Below are 27797 nucleotides of genomic sequence, written 5' to 3' on the forward strand. Positions count from 1 at the left end.
TCTGCCTAGAGAACTGGAACAGTGGCAGTCCCTGCCTACCGCTTGCAATGCTGACAAAAGCAATGAAATAAAATAGGTAGCCATGGGTGACTGTGGGAGAATATCGAGACACACTTGTAATAGCATCCATCAGAAGAATTCATGCATGGATAAAAAGTAACTCCTATTTAACTGCTCTTAAGTGCACCGTGTAGCTTAGAGACAAGAAACGGTGGTTTGGCTGTGGTTTCTAGCAGCAGGTAGCAGGGATACGTGTAACGCCATTGCTCCCGGGAGAAGGCTGTAAGAATACAAGGAACACATCAAAGCTGCTGGTGGTTTTGATAGGTATTGACATGAGAATGGCTAGGTTAAATGTTTCTTTTTCTGCTGTGAAGTTATTTTTATGTACTTTTATGTTTAAAGATATGGATTTAACTTAATTAAGGCTATGTTTGGGTTTTTTGTTTTTGTTTTTGTTTTTGTTTTTTACTTTCTGACTATTTAACACATCATCTCTGCTACCAGCGAAATTCGAGTGATGTCTTTTTCTTATACCTGTAGGTATAAGACTTCCACAAAACAGATCAAAGAAGTTCCCAAGAGTTTTCATTACTCTGATAAGGAGCTCGGAGGAGACTAAAGGGGTGAATCTCTGGAACATCCCTGCACGACTGCTCTGAATTTATCACTTGCAGCTTTTTGAATTTAGCTGTGTTTGACTTGACTGCGCCAATAGTCACCATCTTGAATAAATTTTAAAGATAGAAAATCCTATGCAATGAAATCCCCAAACTTCCTTTAAGAATGTCCCTAGACATCACCTCTTCAGTCATAGGGATCTCTGCCTTGTGGCAGGGTGCAACTGGTGATATATTTAGCACTCCCACCAGCGTTGCTCTCTTCAGGTGAGTTTACAGCAGAGAGCCGATGAACAATTGAGTACATGGATTTATGCAAAAAGGATCCAGGTTCCAACTGTAACCACTGGGAAGTCTGTCTCATCAAAAATTAGGGAGTGCAAAAAAACAACAAACCAACCTATGGAATTTAGGTCAAGTCATCCAGGTTCAAAAGCAAAACAATTTCTGGAGGATTCTTTTTAGGAATTTACAGACTGCATTTAATCAGTTTTATAGGTATTTTAGCTACAAAATAGACTATGAGAAACAACTATGCCTGCAAATAGGAACAGTTTTTAAAAGCCGAGTGCAGCTAGAGCTTAGTAACAAGTTCATTTATTAGTCTGATATTTTGATGTTACTACTTTTTATCCTTTTGTCGATTTCTGATTACTCAAAAAGGATTGATTGAAAAATTCCTACCAAAATTTTAACTTGATGAAGCTTTGAAATTTAAACAACACAAAAATGCGTTGAAGGCATCTGCTTTTTTTTTTACACTGAAAAACCTTTGACAATTCTTCAGAGTTCAGTCAAGACAGTCCAGTCTTTAGGACTTCAACAATTGCTTTAGAATCCTCTCTCATTTTGTAGATCTAATATTGAACACTGATGATCATAGGGCTGGAGCACCGCTGCTATGAGGACAGGCTGAGAGAGTTGGGGCTTCAGGCTCTTCAGCCTGGAGAAGAGAATGCTCCAGGGAGACCTTATAGCGGCCTTCAGTACCTAAAGGGGGCCTACAGGAAAGGTGGGGAGGGACTCTTTATCAGGGGGTGTAATGATAGGACAAGGGGTAATGGCCTCAAACTGAAGGAGGGTAGATTTAGATTGGATACCAGGAAGAAATTCTTTACTGTGAGGATGGTGAGGCACTGGAACAGGTTGCCCAGAGAAGTTGTGAATGCCCCATCCCTGGAAGTGTTCAAGGCCAGGCTGGATGGGGCTTTGAGCAGTGGAACTAGATGATCTTTAAGGTCCCTTCCAACCCGAACCATTCTGTAATTCTATGGTAATATTTTAGGGGGTGTGTTCGGTCTGATATTAGAGCTGAATTAAATGCCTGTGAAAAATGGATGTGGTGAACAGCACCATACCTGCCATTTCTTTGAAAGAACAGTATGAAATTTTGAAATTATTGCTATTTTTTTCTTAGAGTGAAAAGCAAAACTATTTTTTTGATTAAAAGAATCTTCTTTTGTTCTTCTTTTGGCCCAACAATTCATGCATTTTTTGCTGCAACATAGCCAACATCTGCCCAGAAGGGTAGGATGTTTTTTTTCCGCCATTCAACTTTTATTCTTGATGTTGGGAATGGGCAGCACAGGGCATGTAATGTCTAATCTGTCTTCTGTTGGTTTTCTGGCTCTGTCTTTCCCTTTGTCTCCTCTGTGAAAAGCATAAATTTACAGCAAATCTTTCAGTCCTCGTTCCCCTCCATGGTATTAACTTTTAACATCCATGCTAGTGGTGCCTAGCCACTGAATGTACCTGAAGACAGCTGGTAGGATGTGAAAACACACCGTTAATGCAAGAAAGACAAGTCCTGAGTCTGCAGTTTGCTTGACTAGCTGGATGATAAATATTCTGAGAGGATGTTTTCTGATGTGGAATTCAGAAAGTACCCACTCTCCCTGAAACTCTCTTCTTCATCTATGATCTTTCAATCAGTATCTTACATCTTCTAAGTAATTATGAGAATCAAACCCCTTAGACACTGTAACGGAAGAAGATACAGTATATGTCCTATTTAACTAGTGCAATAGAGCTAACTGTCATTAAAAGACAGCCGGAAGCAATCAAATGTACAGAAAGAATTTACTGTGTGCAGCTAAGAAATACATTAGATTGCAGTATTTTTGTCAGTTGGCTTACAGTATTAAAAATAATCATTGCGTGCTGCAGTATGTACCATTGCTGTCTTGAACCAATATCTGTCTGCCTTCAGTGTTTTGTGTAATCTTCACCCTGAGCAGATTTCTATTTCTTTACAAGGAATAATAAAATTAATAACTCCTTTTTGTTCTGGCTTTTCATTTCCAGTGGAATCTGGATATTTTGTCCACTTTAAAACATCAAAACAGGAGCTGGCTATGGTATTTTAGACTGATGCTCACCTGAAAAAAGCTTTGTGATGAACGCAAGGAACGAATGAGCTGGATTCAAAGCCAATGCATGAAAATTAATAATCAGGATAAACTGAGTAATACCTGCCTTGAATTATTCTTTGGGAGCAGCTATTCATTACATTCATTCTGCAAAAGGTGCACTTGTAAAATGAGATTTCAAAGACAACTAGACTAGATTATGTGGAAACTGTTAATAAATTCTAATCATGTGCAAAAAGCGGTGCCAGCCAATTTAACACAGATTTTGAGAAAACAAAGCAAAACAATTTTAAACCTCATTTTTTGCTGAAACAGAATGTTAATTGTGGAACTCCATTGTCAACATATGGTTGGCTAGCTTTTTTTCCAGTTGTTTTGTTTTGTGATACAATTTACATAATCGCTACTTTTACTATTACTTAAATATGCAATTAAAAAAATCTGAGATTTTCTGGTTTAGAATGGGTATCAACCCTCCAGAGTGCAGTGATTTACATAATTACTATAAATGCACCATCAGTAACTAAATTGCACGTCCCTGTGTTACTCTTTCAGCTCCTGCAATCTTCTCTCTGACTGGCTCCTATTTTTAGACTATTCAAGAAGCTTTCCAGTAATAACCGTCATTGACTTCACTTAGGTTTGGGTTTTTTTTGAGCACAGCAGAAAAATGAATGATTTCATAGGAGCAAAGGATTAGACATGCTGTGTCAGTCACTGAATCCAGCACCTTGCTGTTGCACACCACGCACTCCCTTTTTCTACGTTTTTCCAAGCAACATGTAAAAAAACACTTAGGGGTTTTTTTGCCCCCAAATGCTTGGAAGGCCATTCCAGAACCTGACTGCTCTAGTGAATGAGAATTATATTTCATTTCCATTCTAAACTTAATGAAGTCTGAATTATGTTTTGCATATTTAAATGCTGGGTATAAACCACTCATGGTTACTGCTGCTTAAGTGATGTTTGCTAGTTCACGAGTCTGGTCCCCAGCTGTCACAGACAGATCATTTGGTGTCCTTCATAAAATAGTTGCAAAGGAGGGAAGAAATTCCCTCCAAAGCAAAGAGCATGAGACTTTAGAGTCTGGAAAGGAGACATTTGGTAGTGTCTCATCCCTCATTTCCTATGTTTGCCAGCCGTTCCTTTCCATGGAAGTTTGTGGTGTTTTGTCTCCAAAGAACTGCACCCTCTGTAGCGACAGGAGGAGTGTGCACTCAGAGGTCATCTCTCTCTTGATTCAACTTTGAAAAAGTGTACCTTAACTATTCCAGCCAAACCACTTTCTGGCTTTCATCTATGGAAGAAAGATCTTGCTGTAATTTTGAGGAAGAAGAGAGATGTAAAGAAATGGAATGAGAACAGAGAAATAAAGATGATGAAAAGAAGACACAGAGGAACAGATTAAGGAGGGATCTTCAATATTTGTTTAAACAATTTCCTACTGTGCTGAGAGTCCTCCTTGGTTATTTTGATGTTCCCTTTACTTTAGATTTGAATTTTTCATGTTGCTGTTTATAGAATCATAGAATCATTCATAAATGTTTTCTATCGGCTATACAAAAGCCCTACTCAAGTCCATCCAAGAGGCTGCTGCTGCATTATAGTTATTGGATTTGTGCTTCAGATATAAAGTTTATAGGGTCCAGTTCCACTCTCATTCACTGGATCAAAGTTTCATCTTCTTAGCACTGTTAACCATAAAAGCCAATTTCAGTTTGCCTTTTTTTTTTTTTTAAGTCGCTTTTGAGACAGCTCATAGGGTGGCCTCCATTTGCAAGGAAAAAAGAAACAACTACGTGGGCACTTAGTGCCACTCTCCTGAGGAAGCATCTCTGCCGGGATCAGTTGTTCGCAGTGATTCCCAGTTCCCACCCTTTCACCAATGTATCGATGCAAAAAGCCTGAATTTTGGTAGTTACGCCAGTAAGTTAAGAGCTGGTACGCTGCGCACCAAGACCATCATCAGCTCTATGATAGACTAATGCATTAGGTGACGCTCAAGCCAACAGCCACGGAAATCATGGAGCAGGAAGCAAGTCCCATCCTGAAATCCCCTTGGCACAGTCGCTTGGCCACCAGCCAGCTGTGGTTAGACTTTCACCAACACTGCAGCACAAACTGCCCTGGGGAGCAGGGTCTTTAAAATAATCTGCAATGGTCCCTTCTTCCCCCCAGGCCTCTGCTGCCAGCCTGCACTGCGTGGGTGCCAGCAGTCCTAGCTGGAAAATGGGGATACGTCCTGGCTGGAAAATGACCCCGTGCTGTTGGCAAATGGGAAAGAGGGAGGCAGGAGAGGAGGGGCATGTGCCTCAGCTGGTGAAAAAAAAGTGAACTTCAAATGGGTGTTATGACTTTGATAAAAGGCACTGTTGGATCAGGGTAAGCCATTGTCAGCTTTTCCTCTATGAGAGAGTTCCTTGGGAAAAATCCTTTGGAAACCTCCAAGTTCTTAAAGTACCTTAACTAGAGTTTGGTGCCAAACCCACCTGGTTTCCAGCTGCTGACCAAGAAGGATGTCTCCTTTTGCCCATAGGTCTCCCAGAAGTCCTGTATGCTCTTTGTCAGGCCTGTGCAGATATCTTCGACACCCTTGAACAACCCAGGTTTTCTAAAATACCACTAGGTACCTATGTGTGAACTCATGAACACTTCTATATAGTCAATTCCATTTCATATGAAAATTACACTTTTGGTGATTAAATGGGCTAATTTACTGAGTACAGAATAGTTCACCACCACCAGCAGGTTGCATTTGCAATAAACTATAGCAATACCAGAAATAAAAAAGATAGAGCAAAGCTTGTTTTTACTGAATAGCTGACAAATAGCAACAATTTTATGGCTTGATAACTTAAGGGAGACACGTTCTTTGGCCTGCCAGTTTTTGATTGTCAGTATTCACAAGTCGATATAATCCAGATGTCAAGCATCTTAAAAAAAAAAAATTGGCCTATTTTTATCTACCTACATCATTACTCAGTGGCAGATATTATTTTCTGTGCTGTGGGTTGCAAAGCTTCTCTTCATTGTATTTGTATGTGACTGGAAGCTATGGATTGGAATAAAAATGCAGCTTGCTGAAAGCGTTATGGTTATTTGGGTAATAAAAAGGTTAAGATTAAATATTCTAATTAAATACGCTTCTGTGTTTTGTTATAAAAGATGTCGGGAAAAAAAAAAGGCTTAAAGGAACAAGCCTTCCAATGCTTTTGTAAAGGTTTGCTGACTTTAATTTTTAATGTTTCCCATATATGAGATGAAGAAGAAACAACATAAACAGAACTATCCCAGCTTGTACTTTGATCAGGAAAATAACAACCTGGCAGGTACAAGAAAAACGACTGTCACCAATGAATAATCCTTCCTAACCACTCCTGCATAAGCAACTCATGCAGACTCTCCACCCTAAGGAGACAAATGATCAAATGCCACAAGTCCCTCTAAAAATCCTCAGATATACATTTCCCTTCCTTGCATAAGGATAAATAAAACACAAGAGACCAGCACCAAAACAAAAAAACAAAACCAAAGGAGATGCCCCAGCATCCTCTGGTAGGATGTTTTTTGTATTAAATGTATGTTCGTTGCAAATGCAACTCAGTCTTTTCCCTGCTGAAAGATGTTCCTTTCTATGTCTATTTCTCTGCATTTTTAGCTTTGCACCTTCCCACCAAGCAACAGAGCATGAACCATTCCTACACCCACGAGGGCTTCCTGTCTTCTCATCTGACATGCTGCCCTGTAAGTTTACCTTAGTAAAAGAGTCTGCAATTGGGATTTTGTTCCCCTCACGCTCATCGTACGGCGTCCAGACTTGGGAAAACCCCTAATTGTTTGAAGGAGACCACCAGGCTGGAGCAATCTGACCCTAGGACGGTGAAAGGAAGTCTGGTTTCAAAGTGTCCTGAAAGTGCTGAAAGACTGGAATGTTATGTCCTCTAGATGACTTGATATCTTTGATTTCAGATAGCACGCGACTGGAAGACTGGAGAAAAGCTTGGTTCAGGAAAGCTGTGCTTTCAAACCACAGAGGGAAATAAAGTACACAGAAATTATCCTGTCATTACCTTGCGGGAGTCAGTTATCTGCTAATCTGTTGGGTTAAAAATACCTACACATGGAAATACTTTGGAGTGATGAGGACAATTTGGTTCATCCAGATTTAAACCCAGGAGTTCGTACCCAAGCCAAACTCAGGTTGCTCTTAGTGATAGACCTTTCTGACTAAAGGCTGAACAAGTTGGGAATATTTGTAAACAAAATCTAAGGTATTTGTTTATTAATGTTTGTGATTTTCAAAAAAAAAAACCCAAACAAGGCAACATGAAGAGCCAAATCATGTGCAGAAGCTACTTGGTGCACACTTGCGTACTAGATTTATGGATATGAGTCAAGTAAGGCCACACACTTTGGTGTTACCAAACTTAGATTAACATATGCCAAAAAGTAAAGAAAACTATATTAAACACTACATTTTAGGGGGTTTTAATTGCTAGTTATGTTTATATCTGGAATAACTAGGCTTTATAGATTAGGGTTTTAGATTTTTCAGACATGTTGATCCACTGTTCAGCTTTTTGTTGAAGACTGATCCATCTTCATTCTCTGGGTTTTCCTTGGAAACTGAAGCTGAACAATTTGTCGAGGGTTCCAACTCCACAGCTGCCTCTCATGCAAAGTACGGCAACATAAATTGGTATGAAAGCAGGAATTTTCTATAGGAAGGACTGAGTGGTGACTGTTTATCTGACTCTAAAGTGGATAAATAAAATGAATGAAGTACCAAGTTTCTCTTTTTTCCCCCTAAATACCTAAGACTGAATGAGCTGCCTATCTGAAGTGGCATGCACTCTGGGAAAGTTTATCAGACATCGATAAGAGGTGCTAAGCTTTCTCAAATCCACGAAAAGTCGGAGAGGACGGAAAGCTCACAGCAGCCCTGAGGACTGGGTCCGTAATCAGCCCAATGCTCTGCAGAGCAGAGTTCAGGTTCAGTCTCAGCAGTTTTTACTTTTGCTTTTTAATAGGAGAATTCAGTCCTTGGAAATTTGGTCCTAATCATTGGAATACACCATGACTTTGTAGGTGTCAAAGTGTAGATCTCCAATTCTGAGCTTTTTTCCTATATATGATGGCTTGGAAGATAGTAATAAATGCTCCCATTACCCAGTGACTATTCAAGGGACTAGACTGCTGCAATGGCAGAGCAATGACACAGTTTTAGTCTGTACTAGGAGGGGAAAGCCAAGCCTTGCTCTGCATACATGCCAATGGCCACTCATAACCAAACCACCCTTTTCTGAGCATCTGCTTGTTTGAGCTGGGGAGTCAACTTGGGCTACGAGCTACATCCCATTTTGTGTGCGTCCCTGGCAATGAACGTCATTTATACATGCTATGTCAATATGTTAACTAGCTTTTGCTGCACCTCCAGCTCTGATCTTAGGTGGATATGTTCCAGATTTTAGACTTCAATAAAAGCGTGGACTAATTAAGATGGAAATTTTATTATTTGCACTCCAATGATTTATCAGGTAGTCAGGTCACATAACCTATTTGTTTCCTGAGAACTGAGTTCCTCTTGCCAATAATCCCAAACTCAAATTGTGAATTTAATTTCCATACAAAGCCATCGTTGCTGGGCATATTTGTAGTAGAAAGCTCTATGTTAGAATATTTGAGGACACATTTTTTGTTTGACTGTGTTTACACACTGTGTCTACTAACTGGAATTAAAACTATTTTTTCCAGTGTTAGCCTTGTTCTAGTTCTACCATGTCTAATAGTCAATTGGGATATTCCTGCAAGACAGAAAACCCATTAAGCTTGAATCTTCAGTCAGGAAAATAAAATTTAAAGAAATAGTGTTGGGTTTTTTGGTTTATTTGATTTTTTTTTTTCCCAGATGGGTACTTCAGGCAGACAAATAAACACTTATTTCAGATTTTCTTATCCATTTTCTAGTCAGGCCAATGCTTACTTCTTACAAGTCTGATTAGTCTACTGGGCCTCCTCCTCTGTAATTAACTTCTGAATTCTTGAATGCTGTGTTCTATTTACTTCCAGTAGGTATCAGATGACGTGTCCTGACCTTTAGCAGTAGTTTATACACATAGGTAATTTTTTTTTAATTATGCATAGCTAGAATAAACTAAGCTGTTGGTTTTCAGTGTCCAGCCCAATGAGGCAGTGAGTCAGTGTACGTTCACTTCATTAGGAGTGGAAGATGCACAGCACGAACAGAGAGACATTCAGTTTACTGGCTCGAGCTCTAAATAAATAAGCTACACTTTCAGGTTTTTATTTTGGCAGTTCATGTAAAATGTATGAGTACTGCACTCTTGCAAGCACCTGAATGCCAAAGATAACAGCTTCGTTAGAGAAGCACAGATTTCTCCCCATTGACTGACTGAAAAAATCAAGTTTTTTTCCCTCTCATGGGATCTTACTGGAAATTTTTGGCTGCAATTTCTATTGTTGACTGCTCGCCTTCCAGTGAATACCCTTGTGGTGTGGGCCTGGGGTTGCGTTTGGAGGATCTAGGTTCACTTTCTTCACTGATTTGTGCTTTCCCTCACCTTTTGAAGCTGTTCCACCTTGCACAGAAATATTTAACTGTTCGGTCAGGGAAAAGGAGCATACTACCCAGTGTCTTGATGCAGTTTTGATCAGACATTGAGCTGGGGTGTGGTATGAATGAGCAGGTCTGAACATACGAGCAGGTATGACCATAATGAGTTGAGTGCCGAGTGAATTGGCCACCTGTCGTGTCCTGCAGCACAGCTACATCCCTTGTCAGATGGATGGATGGAGAAACCGAGCTTCTCCTCCTGAGAAACACCTCCTCCCTCTGGGGTGAATGCTTACTTGCTGTGCTGGTGAGCAACAGCCCTAACACCTCCTCCTTGTTGACTCTGTGAGCGCTGCTTTTGTTTAAAATGCCTGAAATGGAAATAAAATCTTTTTCTTGGTCAGGATGTTTCATTCAACCCACATTTATATGTATTCTGTTGTTTACTATCAGAAATACCTTCAAGTGATTTTCATTGGCCAGTTATATTTTGGGACTAAGTAGTTGGGACACACAGACGCTGCCTACAGTTTTTATAATCATAAAAGTACTGGGGTTCAGCTTCAGGGAACATGGGGAGAGATATTACAGCCCTTTTAAATCTTTTCAAACTATCCTGGAATCTAAATTTAACAGTAACATAAATACAACTCTTCAGTATGTCTCCAGATGACTCTCACCTAATTTAATGATAGTCGTCAATATAGTTTAAGTCATTAGCATCTTTTACTAACATGTTTTCTACTTAAAAAAACCCCTTGGATTATTTTTTTCAAATTCAGACTAATTTCAAATGTTGATATGCTGATAAAACTTACCCACATTTGGCACGGGACGTGGAACCCTCTCTTGGGATGACAGTATGAAGAACCATCCTTCAGATCATTCGCAAAGACAATTTTGGTTATATCCAAACTGTAATACTTTGCAGACAGAGCTTTACGGCTTTGATACTCAACCTTTTCCGACTGAACTTTTGCTACAAACATATATATGTGGAAGAATCTAAATACAAATTAGTAACTTTATCTAGATAAGAAAAATACTGGCTACATGTTCAAATAAACAAAATATACAATGTAAAGAAAATTTCACGATTTTTACTTACTTTCTTTGTTTTGTCCATTGCCTTCAGTATGGTTATGTTTAAGTCTTCCAAGACAGATAGAACATTTTCATACTCTCCTAAGTGCTGAGAAAAATATTCTAAAAGAAGAAGAAAACCCATGTCACCTATTCATGACCTGAAAAAAAAATCACTATTTCATTAAATATCAATTTTATCAAATTTGAATTCAGCTAAATATATAACATGAACAAGAGTTACAATGACATGGGTGAACTTATTTTTAAATTTTGTTTAATTTCCCTCAAAATCATTCCTGGAGTACTTAAAATCTCAAAAGCACTGTTTCAAAACATTTTTTTTAACAAATGAGTTGTCAAACTGACAAAAATTTTAAATATCAGTTTGAGAGCTGAAACAGACATAATTTCAAAATATCTACATTCTCTTTCTAAACTGGATTTTCTGTCCAATAGTCTATTTTACAGTTACCAGTAGGAAACACAGTTTTCATGTGTATGTACTAAATCTGATTACATTGATACAAAAATGAATAATTCTGGTAAAGCGCTTAGAGGAGGTAAGATCAAGTGGGGGCTGTTGCGAGTCAGGGTCAGCTGAGACCAGCTGTTTTGCTCTGAGATGAAGAGACCATGAGTTCGCCAGGTAAGCTTCTAGTCCCAGGCACCGTGATTATATTTTCAACAAGTATGATGTATGCAAGATACTGTTAACAAAAATCATGGCAATAACATAAGTTGCAGGATGTCCTTGCATAGCTGCTTAAAGAAAAGGATGCTTTAATGGAAAGAGCTGATGTAAAACCAGGGGGCAAATTCAATCAGAGGGATTACGGCAAGAGTTGGAGGCAAACCTGGGAAATCACGACCTGAGTTCCCATTTTGTCGATGGGGCGAAATACAACAGAGGGAGGCACAGGAAGGGAAAAGTGTGGGAAAAAAAGAGACAGACAATTATGTTAAAGCTAGAGACTGTGTTAGACAAGGCATTTAGACATCAGCTCAGGTGGAAGAACGTGAAAAAACAACACCTAAATGGCAGACAGGAAGAACAAGATTAGACAGGAGCTTTTTGAAATAATAAATAGCAATGCTTTGAGGAGGTCAGCGTGAGCTTCTCAGGGGAGTCGCGAGAGCATAAGGTCTCTGGAGCACTGCGACATAACTTGGTACTGCTGAGAGGCTGAATGAAATGATTTAGAATGAAAACAAATTGTGAATTAGTATCCTGGAAGTGAAGCATCGTTTCCAAGGAGAACTCAGGCAAGTCAGAAAAAGCTGTATAATCAATAGCTTAAACATGTGTCGAGTAAACTCAGTACCAGATTCACAGATGAGAAACACCCTAGCAGCAACCCATAAAAGATTTAAAAGGCAGATAAAACAGCCCATATTTAATCAAAACAGCCAGCAAACAGAGCCCCTCTGAGGCAGCCACTGGGCTCAGGCGTGAAGCAAACCTACAAGCCCCCAGTGCAACATCAACAGCACAAAATCCCTTGTAGAACAAAATCCCCTGTCTTCCTTGGGCAGGTTTATATAATTTTGGCCAGACTCTCAACCAGCAGAAGTCGTCACAGCCCAATTCACTTCATCTGAGTCTCTTGTCATGCATTTATAAGCCACGGGCTGTGGTGCCTCTTAGTGGGTTCTTGAGCTATGGGTGGAGCTGCCCTGTGGGTGAGTAAGTGTCCTGGTGTTCAACTTGGCAGTATTTTCAGCTTTTAAAGGTCTTTGACATTGTTGACCATTGGGAAATTTATCAGACTACTATATTTCTCTCAGAAATAGGCTGGTTTTGTCAAGTGTAGCTATTTTTTTTTTTGATGCTTTGGGGAAAGAGTTGCAGAATTTTTCTGTGAATTGTTTTCTGCTGCAAGCAGCATTCCTGAATCAGGTGCTGTAAGGCCAGCTGGAGAGCAAACAGGGTTTTGGGGAAATGACTCACAGCTCAGAACAAGGCATGGAAATGGGTAACTGGGCCAAACTTTAGGTCTTTGGGAGGTTGGTTTTTTTTTTGTGATGAAGGATGACAGAACTTGTCAAACTTCTGTTCTTACTGGATCAAGTTAGAGCAAAGTAATGAACTTTTTCCTCCAGTGGGATACTTTTCAAAATTCTTAAAAGACTCACAGCCTTGAAAGTGATGAACTAGCTAGAAAAAAAAATCTCATATGAAAGGGAAAGGAGATAAAAGTTATCTATCTTTACATCAGAACAGCACTTGAAGCTCAGAGAATGTGAAGTATGGATTAGGAAAAACATTTTCAAAGTAATTTCTGCATGTAATGGATGACAAGAGTCTGGAAAGATTATAAGCCATCTGCATTCTCCCAGGAGTTCTTTCAATGGAAATTATTTTCTGTTTGAGCTATGAAGATTAAACAGGAAAAAAGTCATGTCATGTCACATGGTATGTTCACTTGCGCAGGGCAGCTGCAGGCATGGATTATGTTCTTGCCTAAAAAAAGGAACTTACCGCAGAGCTCTTCTGTGTCAAGATTGCTGGAAAGATAAGAGGATAGAAGGTTAGTGAGCTTAGCAGTGTTTTCTGTTGGATTGGTAAATAGTAGGAATCAAAGATTAGCCTGACTGGGATATGAAGCCTGACTGGCATATGAAGCCTCCCTGCCCGGTCTGTAGCAGATGTGAGGGCCTGGCCCTTGCTCTGCTGCCTTAGGGTCAAGAGCCTTTGGCTGCTGCTTTGAAGTGGAAGGCTGTAGCTGGCTGCAGGCACCCTTCCGAATCATCTTCTCACCAACAACCCCCTTTGAAGTTCCTCACCTAGCCTTTGTGCATCATGGTGCAGAGCACTGATCCTCAGGCTTTACATGCTTGGTCCCAGTGCTGGCAGAAATCCATCTAAACACCAGAAACTGTTTTTTTTCCCACCTTTCTGCCTGCATTCCTCTTCTGTGGCTGCCATGCTGGGTAGTGTGTCCCGGAGACCTCAGCTCTCCATGCTAAATGAGGGGAAAACCCAATGCATTTCTCCTGTTTGCAATCTGCAGTAGTGCTCCACAGGAGAGACAGTACAGCAGGAGGATAAAACCAGACATAGCCCATCAGCACGCATAATTTCTAACTTGTCCTGGCCATGCAAACAGTTTCACCAGTACTAACTTCAGTCAAATTAGTGACATGAAAAGAATAGTTGCATTGCCATATTCCCACGCCAACATTATATAAATACATAAAGGTTTGCAAGTTTCCATACAATACAAAACGGTTCATTTCAAACAGATTTCATCTTGATCAACTCTTAGGCAATATTTTCTCTCTGAGGCTTTAATAGGCAAAAGATAAACCATTTCACCTACCGCTCAATTCTGAAAGTTACCATATTGACTTTCTTCCAAGGAGGAGAAGAAACTAATTATTAAAGAAACTTAAAAGCATGAATGGCTTTTGAATGTTGCTGAAGGGTGAATATTGAATGGCTGATTGCACTTAGGATTTTTTTCACTTATCCTTTTAATGGGCTTCCTTGTTGACCTTTTAATAAAATGATGACACAGTATTATTTTGAATTCATTTTCACCACTTCTAACTTCCACACATCTGGCTTTTATTTCATAAGGGGGAGAGACAGAAATCACAGGATCCTTGCTTGTCAAAAACTTGCATGCTCAGGGCTATAAAAACTTCTGAATACTTTTAATTGATGATGTAGATGAGATTTTTCCCACAACTTTTACTAACGAAAGGTGACCTGATCTATATTTGAATGGGCCAGTTTGGATGCCTGCAAATGGGTCTTGCATCTGATTTTTCCAATGACCTTGGTGGCAGGTATAATGAAAATTATAGTCTGTAAGAATCGCTGCTGATGCTGAGAAACTGCTGAGAAACTTAACTAATGGTCAACAAACTATGCGACGGGAAAAAGTCTCTGCAACTCCTTAAGGCTGTTCACCACAGATCACTATGGCATCGATCATCAGACGTGTCTGACCAACCACTTCTGCAGTTCAGCAGTCATTTTTGGAACAGTCCTGATGTTCCCTCCTTGAATGCAAACTGAAACCCTGAAAGCTGGAAAATTGTCCAAGTCAAAAAGCAGTGACAGAATATGATGATGTTAAATGACAGGAGTTTGTTGTTACGATGCATACTCTTTGTTCGTTGTCCCTGCGTTTTCTGCCCCTTCACATCATCTGCCCTGATACCTTCTCTTTGTAAAAGGCATTTCTGCATTTTTTAACGTACAGCTTGATAACTGTGTTTAAAACAGCCTTTCATATTGTTAGCCAGTCAAATTCATGCTCTCTTTTAAAATCTCATATCAAAATCTCTTCTGGTCCTTGTTCTGCAGTATCCTCAGCAGTGTGGTAGTGATAGAGTAAGGGAGCGGCTCAGAGGTTTTGTCCTGGTTTGAGTGACACAGGACTAATTTCTCTTATAATGTTTGGGGAAACTGCACTTTTAGAATACTCTAATGTCTGAATTCCTGAAACTATTTGCTTTATAGCCAGCTAGGCTATGTGGGATTCAAGGTCTCAGTGTTTTCAAGCCTTGCCAGGTGCAGGGATGAGGAGGAGCCAGACCCGGGCACTTGACCCAGGCTGGCCAATGGGATTATTTCATACCGTGAATGTCACATTGGTATAAATTAGAAAGTTTGCTGCGTAGCGCGCTCTCTCCCTTGATGGTGGTGGTCCAGAGGACTTCTTGACCCAGTGCTTTGGGTCCTTCCTCCCAAAGCCGCGGCACTCTGTGTCCGACATTTGCTGTCCCCTGCTGGGAGTACACAGCTTTCTGTGATAGAATGGGCTGAGTATAATCCTTGTATATTTTATATTGGCTACCATACTGGTTCTTTAGTATTATTAATGTTAATTATTTAGTCTTATCCTATTAAATCTATTTATTTTTCAACGCTCATGTTTCTTTGTTTTTCCCCAATTTCCCTTCCCGGGTGGGGAGGGGTCATCGGGTGATAGAGTAATTGTCTAAACAACAATAAGTTGTTATGGGTTTCTCAAACCATAACAGGCTTTCAGCATTGCTGTCATCAGAACATTGCTCTTAGTCCTATTGACAGAAGTGATGCAACCGCAAATGGACTGTGAGTAAAAATGGAAAAGTATTTAGGTGCTGAATTCATTTTCAGTTAGAATTGGGCACCTGAATAATGAGAAAGTTATTGTGCAAAGTGATTTGTGCAGCAGCTTTCAGGAAGCCTGTGACAGAACATAGAAATTACATAAAGAGCATGGATTTCAGTCTAGCATACTCACAGTATTTCCTTCTCTATTATGAATACCATCTGAGGCTCCATTGTTCTGGGCATCCTATTTGGAGGGGATGCTGTTCTAGGCAGGGGAACTATAATTTTGTGTCACTGATTATTTCATTCTTCCAGAAATAATAACATGCTACTTCAAACACAGTTGTGAACAAACCTAGAAATCCTTTTTTCTGTATACAAGCAATTTTGAGCTCCCTGCTATGGAAACAATTAATGAAATTTGGAATATATTTAATTGTGCAGGAGTAAGGTGCACACCAGAGGGCTGTTTCTGCAACTCAGTACACAGGCGGGCACCTGTTCATCATGTCGGTGGGGACATCTGACAAGGATGCTTCTGCTTAAACCTATAATCTAGCAATGCTGAACATGTTATTTGCAATATTTGCTGATGACTCACATCCAGGCACCAGCACTCCACTCCTGATAAGCACCCGAAGCACAGAGTGCCGCAAAATGCGCTCGCGTCAAGTCAGCGTGATTATTTTTTAAACTTCTGCTCTCAATTTGCTTTCTGACTACTAAGTGCAGTCCTTTTACACGTCTGACTTCATGTCTAAAATGTTCCCTACCTAGTACCATCAGCTGTTGTTAAAAAACTATTACAAATATTGCATTGAGCAGTCCTGATCACTGCAAAGTTGCTCATACCTGTTGCTCAGTGACAGAAACATAAGCAGCTGTGATCACGCTCTAGTTGTGCCCCCCACAGTCAGCTGTGGACTGGGGCCAGCTAGGGAGGAGGGAAGGTTAAAAATATTTTCCACCCATCCACTGGCCTGACATATACTATTCTCTGGGACGAAAGGCACCTCTAGGCAGAGGTACCAGCAGAAGGTCCATGAATATTCCCTGGACCACAAGAAGAGGCAATGACATACAGGAACTGTGACTCTGTCATCTAAAGCAGTTATTTTATTGAAGAATCCAATACTATATGAAAGACTTCATCAACTAACTTAATTTGGGAAATTCATTGCCATGACTATCATAGCTGGAGAAAGATAATGCTTTCTTCTTCAATCTCTCTTCATTCTCAGATATGAGAAGGATTTATTTCAGAGGCTTGAACCAACTCTTTTTTGTGTCCTATTTGCACGTCTCTTTGCTAAATTTGGTTTTAGGGAGGAAAGTCTGAGGCTGGTATCTCCAATTGTTAAGTAGAGGCGTATAATTTGTGACTGAAAGGGATTAAGCGTTACGTAGACTGTGCAAGGGTCACTGACTAATCATCCATGGACAATATCTGCCAAAAAGCTGTAAGCTCTTTGCAACAAGAAAGCCTGCACACCATCCCACTTCTAGTCAGCAAAATGAGGTAAGTGCTCCAACACTACAGAGGGTGTTGTGCAAAGGAGTTCTTACGTGTGCACGTCCATTTTAAGGATATTCTGTTTCACAGCTCCTTTGCAACAATGAAGACCTTTTCACTTGGGTTTGCTCAAGATTTCTTATCAGTGGAGGCAAAACCGCCTTTTGCCATCAGTAGGATATGGAGTTGGGACAAGCCCAGGGGCTGGCCTCTTCCCCCAGAAAAAGGAGAGGAGGAAGAAGGGGGAAAAAGTGGGATAGAGCTCCTGGGGCTGGTCCATGGGAAGCCAAACTTCCCGCTGCCCTGAGGATGCCGCTGGCTTTTCAAGCCCAGGGCTGGGTGGACTGTGCACCCTCTGGTCTCTCAAAGGCAGCAACCAGCTCGGCTTTCTGGGCTCTGGTACAGGCGGTGGGGTCACAGTTGTTTTAATGTCCCACATTTTGCTGCACTAAATAATTGCCTACTTTGCTGATGCTTAGCTCCGGGCCAAGTGATAACTTCAGAAGCATCACTTACTGCTCTGCGTGTGGCAAGGCTACAGGAGACAATAAAGGTTTTTTTTACTGACTAACAACTCATCCGAAAAAAAACCCCACAACCTAGCCCTTTGCATCAGACAATGATTCACAGGGATGCGATGACTACATATCTGGCTAGCCCCTTAATCATCCCAACTATAACAGTCTCTGTGTTGCTAAAAGAGTCTTAATAATACTATTAAAAGTTGCAGCGCTTGCTAAAATCTGTAGAGAACTGTACAACGGCTGCAGAGCTATGATTTTTTTAGCAGAGTCTGAATCACACCAACGTAAACAAGGAGATGGGAGGTACCATCGTGGTGGCTCTTGTGCCACAAGGAGCAAATTTCAGAGTGTGCACCCTGTAGAACATGATAATGTTTCAACTTCTGGTTTTGCCCCAAAATGTTTATTTTTTAAAATAATTGAGATTAAATTATGTATTGTTACACAAAATAAAGTGTTTATTTTGCTTTATTGAACTCCTTGGAAATGCACGTGTTGATAGAGATGCCAAAACTGCTGTGGTTCACTGAGAAACCCAAATTATGGAAGGGTCTAGGCCCTCAAACTACATCTACCATCAAGCAGTGAGCTCACTGCTAGGAAGCCAATGTTATCTTCTGAAGAACTGAACTGAAATGAAACATTCTAGGTCAGCTCCATTTAGGTCAATGCAGTTGAAACTACTCATTATGACTTGACTTTCACAGTATGACTGATTCTCATTTTTTTCTGCAGAAAGCTGAATTCCCCATTAAAAATAATCACTCATATGGAAAATTTCTAAGCAACTCTATTTGCAGCTTGTCTGGCTGATCAGACGATCCATCAGCATCAAGACTGTGTAGATTGTTCTCAGTGAACTCGTTTTGTTCAATCATGAAATACTAAACTGTGTAATCAGCTCATTCTGACCAGTATCTTGCCTTTTTCTCTGTACTGCATTTCCAAACTGATTTCTGTAGCTCTTGTCTTGAAAAGTCTGACAGTTAAAGTCAATAGCTGCAATTATCTCTCTTAAGGAGTAGCAAACACACCTTTTTGATGTCAGTGCCGCACCATGTGCCTGAAATTCTTATTTAATCTAAAAGATCTAGTTTCAAAAAATGGTCAAAACCCAATGTATTATTTTCCTCACACAATTTTTTGCATTCAATAATTCATTTTTAGAAAAAAACCCCACTTTTTATTCACCTGCAGTTCACCTAATGAAAGAGCCTGTCTGTATCTCATTCTGGTTTTAATAAATCATTTTTTTTCCTCATTGTACTTAGAAGTTAATTATTTTTTTCTCTGCACTTGTATTGAACCCTGATAAATCAGCAATAGCATGAGACTAAAATATGCCTTCCAAATGAAACAAAAGCAAGCTATCCAAGACATGGGTAATTACTATCCTTGGACTACTATCACATTACTGAGGGTTTGTCATTATTAGCTTTACGACCAGAGTCTCGAAGGAAGCACTGTAGTCCCATGTAATATGCATTTTGGTTTAGTTTCAGTGCACAGTACTGGGTTGCAGGCTGATGCAGTCAGATGGGTTCCCACAATGACAAGGACAATGCTAACCAACCTCTTGCTCTCAGACGTTGAATTGGCATCCTTTTGGAGTTTACTATTAGGGCAGATGGTCTCAGCATTTCTGTTTTGACACAAGGGAGGAACTAGGGCTCTGCTAATGAAGACCTGGGCAGGTGGGAGGGAGGTGGATTCACTTTGGGGGTCAGAGTCCTAAATGTAGATGACCATATGTGTACAAGGGTATTCAACCTCCCTTGCCTGGCAAATGAGCCCCAGTGTATTCAACGCAGTAGGTTTTTTTTTCAGTGGGCCAGCTAGCAGGAGCCTGAGCAATTGAATATAACGCAGGCATCTAGTGTTGTTTCAGATGCTCTGGCATTTCTCCCACCACTCATGTCCCAGCTGCTTCTCCTGTGCCATCCTGTCCACCTTGGGCTGGTGTTTCAGGTGGGGGTATCTTAAAGGCCTTATGCCTGGGCAACGCAGCTGAAGCCTGGGTGAGCAGTATTACTTCTTAGGCGACTTTATTGCCTATAAGGGAGCCTTAGACACCCTGCTGATACATACACATGCAAGAGTAGACATCTCTCCATAGTGCCAAGTCCCATTCTTACATGCAGCATGACAGACTCTCCCAAATGGCCAGCATAAGCTCAGAGCTGCAGGTGGCCAAGACTGTCAGGTCCTCACCAAACTCATCTCCGGTTTGTGAACAGTTTATCTTTAACTTGTGCCACACACAAAGGCTTAATGGGATACCTGCCTTTGGGAGGTTGCTGGTGCCCCAGGTCTACCTCAATAGTCCTAGCATCCCTCCTACCCTGTAACTAAGGTCCTGGCCAAGGATTTCATTTTACCAAGGAGAAAAGCGAGAAAAACAAGTCCGATTCCCCACTGACTCATATGAGTCAGTAATCAGTGAAGCATTTATCGCACTATCTCTCTGACAGTGCTGCAGACTGAATCCCCTCGAGATCCTCTGCAAATCTCTTAATTTGCAACTTTGCCAAATCTTCTCATTATCTTCTGACACCTTTTCCCTGAGGACGCCATTATGCAAAAACAATTTCCGTGGAAGTTATGAGGGGGAGGGAGGGAAGGGAGAAGGATGAGAGTAAAAGGGAGGTTTACATTTGCAATGACTGCTAAAACCTATTCACTAAACCATTAACCGTGTCAAGGATTCTTGTTCTGCTGAAACATGGGTTCGTCAGAGTTGACATTAAAATTAAACAGGGGCAGATTTACCAAGGAAATGAGCTGTAAAAGCATTCACCCCATAAGCCACAAATTTTAAACTTTTCCTGCATACTTCTCTCCATGTATTAAAAAAAAAAAAGCTGTGCTGCTGATGCTTTTCTCTAATGTCAGCACAATTTTTCAGGCAATGACACATGTAAGCAAAACAGCTATATTTCCACCGAACTACCTCCCCTGAAGCTGAACTGTGCTGCAATACTGTCTTGCATGCAAGCTGTTTAGCATTCAGTAAGGGCAGATGTGAAGTCCAGGTAATGCAATCTACTAACTGTTTAGAGAAGGCTAACCCCCCAAGCTGGGGTTTTCTGAGTTGGGATCATTGGGAATTTAAGTAGTTTCTTCAGCAGTATTACAACCCCCAAGCAGCTGCGCCGAACATATGCACACATTGGATTTAGAAACCAGATGAAAGCTCATAGAAATGTTAAGATACAAACTAGGCAGTAGAAATGATGCTCACATTGTTAAAGAACTTAAAATACCAAGTTTACAATAAAAATACCACTTTTGTTCCTGATTAAATGCAAATATGGGAGGAAGAAGATTTTCAGATTTGGGTTTGGAGTATATGTTGTGATTTAGTGATTGAAAAGAAATGAAATAGCAATGGAAATAACACTGAAAAATTCTTGAATATTTTTCAAGTTGAAAGTCAGCAAAAGCCAGTCACAGTCAATGATTCTTCCTCCTATTTAATCTGTAAAATATTCTTGGCTCCAATCTGCTCCTAAAAATAGTGCTTAGGAGAATATGTTAAAACACACAATGCTTAAGGTTGCAAGACAACTCCCTCCTCAGCCCTAAAATTCCCAGATACCACTTTGCAAAAGCCCGCAATTTTTGAAAACATACAGCATTTCTTGTAGGTAACATCACCAGCTCACTTCTCCTACCTTCAGATGGCTTTGAGCATCAGTGACTGATAGCCTTCGCCTTGAGCTGTGTGTATTGATTTGCACTCGTGCCATGATTGTACAAATTGCTACCCAGCCAAAATGGGTGTTTCACATTCACTTGATCAAGGAGTTAATAACTAGGATGCTCCAAGACAGCAGAGCATGTGGCTCTTCAGCTTCAAAATTACATCAGCTATGACCTGCAGACCACCTCCTCCATGAGCTGTGTGTTGTCCCCCTGTTTGTCAGCCCTGGGAAAAATTTCTGGTGCTTCTGCAGCAGTTGCGTTTGCCTCCAACACCCTGCCTATTGCTCCCACCACCCTTGCAGGCCTCGCTGAACACTGCATGGCTTGGACATGAGGTCGGGAAGGGGAGAGAGGAGCAAAAAACCACCTCGCCTTCCTTCAGCCTCCCAAAACTCCTCCAAAAAGGTTACCTCAGCTTTCACAAAGACTGCATTGAGGTTTTCTTGAGGGCTCAGGACAAGCACTGACAAGGACAAGCACTAAGTGCCCAACTGTGATGTCACATATGTATAACATAGGTGTTGTGTCAAATACGTGCCAAATCAGGAGGCAAAGGTAAGCTCTTCCTCTTGTTCCTTCCCTGCTCACAGCCATGATGTCACGTAGGTCTAACTTGGGCTGTGGTGCCTTGACTCCTACCCAGCACACTGTGGGGATCTACCTTGGCCTCCTGATACCTTCAACAGAGCTTAAGATGTTGCCCAGATGCTTATAGTGTGTTTATTTTGATGCTATCTGCAAAACACTTAAACCACTATGAACAATCATAGAATCATAGAATGTGTTGGGTTGGAAGGAACCTTTAAAGGTCATCTAGTCCAACCCCCCTGCAGTAAGCAGGGACATCTTCAACTAGATCAGGTTGCTCAGAGCCTCATCAAGCCTGGCCTTGAATGTCTCCAGGGATGGGGCCTCCACCACCTCTCTGGGCAACCTGTTCCAGTGTCTCACCACCCTCATTGTAAAGAACTTCTTCCTAATGTCTAATCTAAACCTCCCCTGCTCTAGTTTAAAACCATTGCCCCTCGTCCTATGGCTACATGCCCTTGCAAACAGCCCCTCCCCAGCTTTCCTGTAGGCCCCCTTCAGGTACTGGAAGGCTGCTATATGGTCTCCAAGGAGACCTTGTAAAGGGAGAAGGATCATTGTACAACTCTCGATTGAAGCTTAACACTTTAATAATCACTGCTCTTGATTCCTTGCCTATACGTTCATTTTTTTAAGGGTCTTTAAATACAAGACACTGCTTTGCAGTAGATGCAAGTGCTAAGTGTTGCATGCTAGGAAACGAGAACCTGGAGACCTAGCTGTAACAGCCCAGACCTAATCACTGCTGCCTCAACACAAAGCCTTTTTTTACAGAGTGAGAGCGTCTGAGTGGGGACCCTCCATAACAGCTTTGTTACTGTTCTCAGTATTTAATAGTAAGTGATTGAATAGGGATTGCCCAAAGGTTCCATGAGATCCTGGAAAGCACCAATAGAAGTGACTTTCAGTGGAAGTCAAATGCCTAATTGGCTTTCAGCTTCAATCTGAAGTAACGACAATACTGGAAACTGCATTTAAGGAAGAACAGTTAACTCCTACTCCCCGAAAGCTGTCACCTTGTGTTAATTACACATCAGGAATGCTGGTTGTATGGCCTAATCAAAGCTACTGTCTATGTAGCTTTTGAAGCACAGTATCTCTGAATAATCCAAACTTGCTTGTTTTACCGAAGAACACTAAAATTAATTTAATGTATGACTTAATTCTTGGTATTATCTCCCTGCATTGATTAACAAACAGGGGACTGGTATTCACTAGGTCACCACAGTGGCCCATTGGTCCAGTGTCCTCTTGTTTCTTTGTGGTCATAGTAGACTTTTTTAAAAAAATACACCTAAGTTCTTGTTGAATAGGTATGAGCTAGTCTGCCCATGGGGGGAATTTCTGTGTAACTCTGTGTATCTAGTAGTTGGCCTTTAAACTAATTATTATGTTGGCTTATGGTTCAGTGGACAGAAGACCCTTCCACAAATTTAATTGTTTACAATTTCTCTTCTTGATCGCCAGCTCTTACAAATATAATTCTTATATTAAAACACCTTCAAGAAAGGTAAAACTTTGTAGCAGTACTAGAATATAGGAAGAAATACCTCCTTTTTGCATGGACACACTACTTCACCTGATCTGGTTGTCTACGTAGTGGTAGCATCATCATTCATCTATTTTGTACCTGATGTATATTAATTTATGCATTTGTTTCAGGCTGTATCAAAAGGAAAAAGGAATGGAAGTTAAAACAATCACACAATCATTTTTTACAGTGTGTCTTTACTGGTATTGATTTAATGTTTAAAATGTTTAAAGAGGTAATGTAGATTTTATGAAATAGAAAGAAAAAAATAGCCAGTCTACACACAAGTACATTCATAAATTGCAAAATATATGTCCAAATGATGTATTGAGGAATGATCCTTAGCTAATGCAAACTTTCAGTAAAAGCAATGATCTGGCCTGGATGAATAACCTGTACTTTAGGGCCTAGACAAATTGTAAATATAAATTCTTCTTGGCGTAACCAATTCCTATTCTGCTTATCTTTTGGAAACTTTATGTGGTCGTAACTGATTCCTACTCATCTTTTTTTCCTGGTGATTCTGGTCACTGCAGTACCAATTGACTCTTCTCTTACTTTGTAAAAAGATAACACCTGTCTGCACCAAATAGGAAGGTGCAGGGATCATAGTGGGTTAGGCAGACACAACCTTAATTACTGCGAAGTTAAACCCCCTATTATTTGCCCTGCTATCACACTGAAAATGGCAATTGCTTGTTTTATCAGTCTTCCGTAGCCTGTCTGCACGGTAACAGGTATGTTACATTAGCTGGGCTTGGTCTTTTTAAAAGTTAATAACAAGACTGACATTAGGACCCGTGTAACAGGGGGGTTTAATACCTGGTTAATTTAGTTCCCTTAAAAGTGTTAAGCCAGTGTAAGTCTTCCATGCTTTGAATAGTTTTTGAAAGATTGCTGCACCAGAGCTGAGAAGGGAATTCAGATTTCCTGAGCTTGTGGCCCACGGATATTACCCCAAGGCCATCTCTCCTTTTTTATCTTCAGGCTTTGAAGTACATAGACTCATGCACACAGACAGTGAGGTTTTGAATGCTGGCAGAGCTAAAAGATCTAATGCAGGTGGAAACAACCCAAAATCTGCTCTTGTGACAAGCTAGATACGAAATCTTGAGATACTCCAATAAATGGTCCAGCAGATCATGACATGCTTCCCTAGCCATTTGTCCTAGGCATTTACAAGTAGTGTAAATCACTGCATAATCTCAATGCTTACAAAATATTTCTGGGATAGGGAACTACAGTCTGCATTTTGTAAATAGTGAAGTGAAGCAGAGAGAAGATAAATGATTTGTCCAGAGTTTGAGTCTGTATTTTAACTGGATAAGAGAGACAAAATAATCTGTGCAAATCTTCTCCTACTAGATACACAACAATTTCTCACCCTCCCCTACTCAAAACCAGCCATAAACTACTTAGGAATTATAAACACAAACCATGATTTTAATTTCATTCCCTTGGGTAATTTGCAAGTGAAAACATCACAAAATTGGTGATTTGGAGATTGTTTGATATGTAGATCATCCTCCCAGTGCTTGCATTACAAAACTTCCCAAGGTTCAGTGAACATTTTGCTGCTTTTCTTAGCCAGCTGGTTAATTTGAGACATTTTACATAATCTGCCCTTTTCAGCAAATGCCAGTGAGTAAAGTTTTCACCTCCTTATTATATCTGCTTCATGTGATTTTTGCTGGAAAGCTATACTAACAAGGAATTTATATTATACTGTCCATGCTGTCTCTCTTTGCTATATCCAATATTTGGCACACTCCATCTTGCTGCCTGCATGACGGCAGGGTTCTCAAAAGCTTTCAAAGGTACCAAAGGAAAGCTTTTAAAATGTATTAAAAAGAAAGATCAAGCAGCGTAGGAAGCTTTTCAGCTGCAAAGTCGGGCACTAAGCCTTTTACCAGTTGAAGACTTCATGAAAAAACACTCAAAAAAGCATCTTGTTGCTGTTTTAAACCTAAGCTCTGAGCGAGTTTCCTTATTTATATCTAGGTCCTACTCTATAACAAATGTTAACCAGTCAATAGAAAGCAGCCTTTCTTCTGGTTGGAAAAGGTGATTTAGTAGGCTTTCTTAGTTTTCCACCTGTTCAATTCCCTGAAATACATGACAATATCATCCTTCACAGTACGTGTTCTCTGTGACTTTTGCGCTCTGCTTTTTGCCAGGCTTTTCCTGAACAGTGAGAATGAACTCTCTCTCAGACGGCTGCTCTGCCAGTTTCATTACTTGTTCTCAGCTAATAACTGTAGCATTCGACAAAGTTGCACCTATTCTTCAGGTATGCCTATCTCCTAGGAGGAAAAATGTAATGTTATTAAACTTTTCAATGTATTTTTCAGGCCCAGATAGTCTCTGCTAAAGAGAAAAAGGGTTATAAATAATAAAAAATAACAAATAAAAATATTTTACAAATTAAAAAAAGGTTTTACAGGTAAAAAGAAAGAAAAAAATAGACATAGAACGTCCGTCTTTTTTCTTAGAAATCTTACATCGTCATTGAGGATATTTGTCCGTATCAGCATGCATCCTCACAAATGCAGACACATGGAATCATAGTACAATAAAACCACTCTCATGCAGATATGTGGTGCACATGAGGAAGGCCAAAGGTGTATGAATCAGCCTTTTGCTCTCAAATGAGTCTTTGACTGTGGGTTAAAAAAATTTTGTGAAGGCCCTTAACCTGCTAAGCAAATTCCCATGGTGTTCTAAGAAGCATGTGATTCATTTTGCTAGGAATAGGTAGACTGCATGTATTGTATTTGTCCAAGACCATATTTGTTTCTCAGTCTTTGCCGCTGATTTTAAGAAACCAGAGGAAATTAAAATGTTACGCTTATTTCTTCTGTACACAGCACCTATTTATTTAGCAGCATTTCTGCAACTTTCTGCTTTATAGCATGTAAATACTTTTGACAAATTAGGGAAATATGGGAAATTAGGGAAACAATGATAGCTGTCTCTTGTTTTCTTATGATAACAGATAAGCTGTTTATATTGCTGCTCCTCCTGTGTTGTCCGTTAAAAAAATGGTATATCTGGGAAACCTGTTTCTCTGTTGCTTTCTAGTATCAATAGTCTTCAACACAAGATGGTTTACTGGATGCTTTGGGATTAGGAGTCCAATTCCATACTTCCATTATGTGCTGTCTTAAATCTAATGACTCTGGGGAGGTTACACCTGATTTACAGAAACATAAGTGAGATCAGATGTAAAAAACAAATCCACAGAGTTATTTAGGCATTTACTCCTAGGGGATATATTAGTCTGTTTATATGAATTAGGTGGCTATGTGAATGCTTTTAGGATGCAGAGAACAGATCTAAAAGAGGATTCCTAACTGTAGGCATTTTGTGGGTCCATATAATCACACAGACAATACTGCGCATGGAAAGTACTTCAGACACCTTCATAAAAGAAGCAATCAAGCTCTTAAGAAAGCAAAGAAATGTGGTTCTGCATACAGACTGTATTTTTAAATGGCTTGAAATAAGCAACAGTTTAAATAGTTTATATCTGAATTAATTTAATTATTGATTTTTTTACCAAAATATATTTGCATATTGACTAATGAAAACCTAGAAACTTTTCTAAAATTTTAATGTTTTTCTTCCTGGAAGATGTTCATAAATGATCATAAACTGAGATACATGTTCCCTAGCATACACTTCAGGGCATGCTCTAGTGCCCAAGATTATTGGTTTGTGATGGGGTGTTGTGTGTGGGGTTGTGGGTGTGGAGTTTAGTAGGTGGGTGGTTTTTTTTTTTTGTGTGGTTTTTTTTTTTTTTTTTTTTTTTTAATGTGGTTGGACTCGATGATCTCAGAGGTCCCTTCCAACCACTAAGATTCTGTGATTCTGTGATTCTGCAACACTGATCCGATTTCAGACTTCAACTGATTTCTTTCTTCACACTTTCTGGCAAAGGTGAAGCGGTTTAATAATTCCACCTGGATTGGAGGGAGGCAAAATTTGCAAGGCAAGAATATATTCAGTAGACTACTTGGTAATGGTGGAAAAAATGGACAAGCTTCCAAGCACACAAGGCCTTCTGTGAGGCTTCTTCTGAAGAATGAGCTTTGAGATGGTTCCCAAAAAAGCCCTCAGCTGGGCTTCCAGGCCTTCTGCTACAAGGGTAGTTGTCACGTCAATGGCCAGCATCATGCCTGGTCATTGACAGGCCTGCAGGGTGATGGGCCTGGGCTAGGGTCTGCTTTTGTGGCTG

The 27797-nt window shown here is 40.2% G+C and overlaps 1 protein-coding gene across 1 annotated transcript in view; it reads right to left on the reverse strand.

Moving 5' to 3' along the window:
- The window catches only part of NECAB1 (N-terminal EF-hand calcium binding protein 1), a 70647-nt gene that overhangs the window by 19960 nt on the left and 22890 nt on the right, over positions 1-27797 (reverse strand). The window contains exons 4-5 of the mRNA XM_054193631.1: positions 13129-13154; positions 10672-10769 (exon numbers count right to left, since the gene is read on the reverse strand). Of these exons, the coding sequence (XP_054049606.1) occupies positions 10672-10689 (18 nt within the window). The 5' untranslated portion in view covers positions 10690-10769; positions 13129-13154. The remainder of the gene's footprint in view (positions 1-10671; positions 10770-13128; positions 13155-27797) is intronic.

This window comes from Rissa tridactyla, chromosome 2 (genome assembly GCF_028500815.1).
Source record: "Rissa tridactyla isolate bRisTri1 chromosome 2, bRisTri1.patW.cur.20221130, whole genome shotgun sequence".
NCBI lineage: Eukaryota > Metazoa > Chordata > Aves > Charadriiformes > Laridae > Rissa > Rissa tridactyla.